The 3,339-nt window shown below is 30.2% G+C and overlaps 1 protein-coding gene across 1 annotated transcript; it reads right to left on the bottom strand.

Annotated features, from left to right (window-relative positions):
- Nucleotides 1-242: 242 nt before the first annotated feature.
- On the bottom strand, nucleotides 243-1,653 carry LOC143567571 (uncharacterized). The gene is made up of 4 exons (XM_077053962.1): nucleotides 1,534-1,653; nucleotides 1,368-1,444; nucleotides 661-874; nucleotides 243-389 (listed from the first exon to the last, which is right to left on the bottom strand). The coding sequence occupies exons 1-4, from the start codon at nucleotides 1,613-1,615 to the stop codon at nucleotides 292-294; spliced, it is 471 nt and encodes a 156-aa protein (XP_076910077.1). The 5' UTR covers nucleotides 1,616-1,653; the 3' UTR covers nucleotides 243-291.
- Nucleotides 1,654-3,339: the final 1,686 nt, after the last annotated feature.

Raw genomic sequence — 3,339 nt, 5'->3', positions numbered from 1 at the left:
TGTTCAAAACAAGACCGGGCTTGTGGCTCGTGCGGGACGTAGAAAGGTTGGAACATAGTTTAGCTTAATTTTATCTGAAAGTCATGCGAGGCGTGTTGAACAAGTGGAGAAGATGAGTTAAACTTGTATGCTAAATTGTATTCTCATATTATGACAAATTGCACCGAGGATATACCTCTTATTTGGGCATGCTACTTTTAACTTTGGTTTATCTTTACAACATTGTGCTTTATTTATTATGGTAAACCTTATAATATTTTTCCGAGTCTTTTCTGCTTCCCGTTGTGAATGCTACATGTAAAATAGGACCAAAACGACCAAAGCATAAAGTGTCACGCCGGCTGTTGTTGTCGTGCCACTGTTTTTCCACAAACTTGTACCATTGAAACCTACATTGTTTATAACCACATGTTAGTAGTTAGAAATTTTACACAATAAATAATGTGTAATATCAGTCTCAGTACGAAACTTTTGGTAAAGGTCGGATCAAGTACAAATTGTTTTGAGTTCTTTAATCAAAACATCTGAGCCTTATACCAACAAATGTTGTTTGGTCATTTCATTGACGTGCGGACTTTTCCAAAGATCACCCGTCCAACGTATATGCTTTTCATTTTCTTTTTACTTAAATCACTAGCCAAGAGTTGGAGGGAAAGAGACCTTTATCGCATCCGATGTTAATAGTGTCATTTAGGTTTTCTATTGAAGCACCGTTGTCAAATTTGTATCCCTTGTGAGCGGTCCAAGCACAACGAAGAACATAGCGGGTGTGTTGTAAACAACCTCCTTCACAAAAAGCTTTGGTTTCACTTTCACTTATGTTTAACCATCCTTTATATGTGAGTGTAAAGTTTCCTGGGCAATCTGATGAGACCTGAGAGCATCAAAATAGGTATAAGAAACAGAGAAAATTTGGTCTTTTTGTAGCAAAATGAACAAATAAAGGGTAATTAAACATGTCGTTATGACAGATAAAATTTGGCACGCGAGAAAGTTTTTGACATGACATGAAATTAATCAGGTAGAAGTTATTTTTGTACTTAGATTGACCAGTTTAACCCCATGCGGGTAAAGGGAATGTGTTTGGGTAGACTTATTTAACTCGTGTAATTAAACATGTCGTCTTTGCGTTGACTTATTTGACCTATTTAATTAAATAGGTCAGCTAACCGAATATTATTATTCCCAAATAAATTGCCAACCTAACGATGACCTGTTTATAACTTGATTACAATTTGTATACTTGTTTGACTCGTTTAGATGAGTACATGGTCTTGGTTGTCTCCGTTCAAGATTGATACTACCTAAACTTAGAATCAAGGAGAATTCAATCGTGCCTTGGTGAAACTAAGAACCCGAAAACTTACATTTTTTAGGCAATAGTATGCACTTAAACGTTGAATGAAAGGTGTAAGATTAACGTTGTATAGTGGGTTCGTTTCGCCTGTAAAAAAGGGACAACAAAGTTACTTCATATAAAAAATTGCTATTTGTATATCAAAATTCAAAAGAAAATGAAATCAAGAATTTTACTAAAAGCATTGGAACTGGGTATCTGAAGGAGACCAAATAAAAACATTAACCCAAAAAGCACACTCATTTGTGAATTCTTCATGTTGATTTGGTGGGAATAAACATAATAGGTGGTGATTAATATATAGTAGAAAATAGTATAGACATAAACGATCTTACACCTGTTTGGGATAACTGAAGTATATCCTATTAGATTTGATAAAAACAAGAACTATGTTTCCAATAAATCCTAATTTGATTATTTTTGGAGGTTATATTTGCATACTGTTAACTGTCCTAGGAGTTGGCAAAACAAATATTTGAAAAATATTTCTTATTTTTTATTAAAAAAATAAAAGAAAAAAGGTAACTATACAAACTGGTTCACTTTCAATTGATGCTCAGGTATCTAAATTAGGTAGTGTTTGTTATGGAGGAATGAAAAGTGGAATGTAATAAGTCATTTTAAGAAATGAAAAAAAAACATGTTTAGTTACCATATATGAATGTAATGGATCATTTCACATGGAATGAAACTCCTTCCATTTTTTAAATTTTCATTCCTTTGTATATAGGTGTTTTTTTTTTCATTCCTTCAAGGAATGAAAAAGTCAAAACAGTTAACAATCATTATTACTATTATAAAGTTATAATTATATTATAATAATTATTATTATTTTCCAATTATAATAATTATTATATAATCATCATTATTGTTTTGTATATTATAATATAACTATTATTATATTAGAACTATTACTACATTATCAATATATATAGTTTTTTAAATTTGATGAGTTAACATTCACAACGTATATACGGTTTAGCGATCTCGTTACAATACGAGGGTCCTAAAAATAGCTAATATGAATATTCATTTATTATTAATATTATTTATTTTTTATTATTATTACTAATAAAAATATTAATAATAATAAAGTGATTAATCATTTCATTCTTAAATGGTAATCAAACATGACAATGGAATGGTAATGATCCATTTTATTCCTTTGTCCATTCCATTCTCACATCCATTCCATTCACTCTTCTATTCCATTACCCCATACCAAACATACCCTTAACGTCCGGTTACAATTAAGCTAGGTTATGTAAATTAACACTCGAATCGATTTTAGCAAATCTAATTTAACTACTATATTAAAGCAGTATATGGTTTTCACATGGCCTTTAATTAAGTTATCCATATAGTATTCCACCTCAACAATTTCCAAAATTATAATTTACACCTAATAAGCTATTTAATTTTAATCTACTTATTTAAATTATTAAAACAAAATAATTCTTTCATAAGGTGTGTTATTAACTTATTATGAATTCATAAGATAAAAAAATATGTTTAACTAAACATATTTTTAGACATATAAATATATTTTAATATGCTTTTGAGATGGCAATGTATGTTATTAAATTTATTTTTTTGTTGTATTTTTTTAACCATCCGTGTATTACACGAACTATATCCTAGTTAAAAATATTGTTCGCAAAATATTCCCAATATTAATGTTTGAACGTTATTGTTTGAGCGTAATGTTACACGATTATGAAATTGCTATTTGTCATATTGCAGTGGCGGCGGCTCCACACATATTTATTTTTCTTTGTTGTGGCATCTAAAAGTAAAGAACAACGTTAAACTCGTATGCATGCCAAGAGGAGTCAACAATCATCAGTTTTGTTCAAGCCATAGGTAAGCTTTACCTGCAACAAACTCACTATTTTTTGACATTGCAAAAAAGTAGCGGCACTCATAAAAGAACTATGAAGAAAAATTTTAACATCTAAAGCAATTATTCAGTCGACGAAACC

Source organism: Bidens hawaiensis, unplaced genomic scaffold, assembly GCF_021521415.1.
Source record: "Bidens hawaiensis isolate Kalapana, Puna unplaced genomic scaffold, B.hawaiensis_p1.1 tig00023430_1, whole genome shotgun sequence".
In the NCBI taxonomy this organism is placed as follows: Eukaryota; Viridiplantae; Streptophyta; class Magnoliopsida; order Asterales; family Asteraceae; genus Bidens; species Bidens hawaiensis.
Note: the sequence above shows the minus strand (reverse complement) of the source record. Positions and strands in the feature narration are given on the sequence as shown.

Excerpts from the sequence above, each read along its gene's own strand:
- LOC143567571 (XM_077053962.1), bottom strand. The coding sequence starts at position 1,615 with ATGAAGAATTCACAAATGAGTGTGCTTTTTGGGTTAATGTTTTTATTT. Across the intron at positions 1,445-1,533 it reads ACCCAGTTCCAATGCTTTTA|GCGAAACGAACCCACTATAC; the intron begins GTAAAATTCTTG and ends CCTTTTTTACAG. Across the intron at positions 390-660 it reads TAACATCGGATGCGATAAAG|GTTTCAATGGTACAAGTTTG; the intron begins GTCTCTTTCCCT and ends TAAACAATGTAG.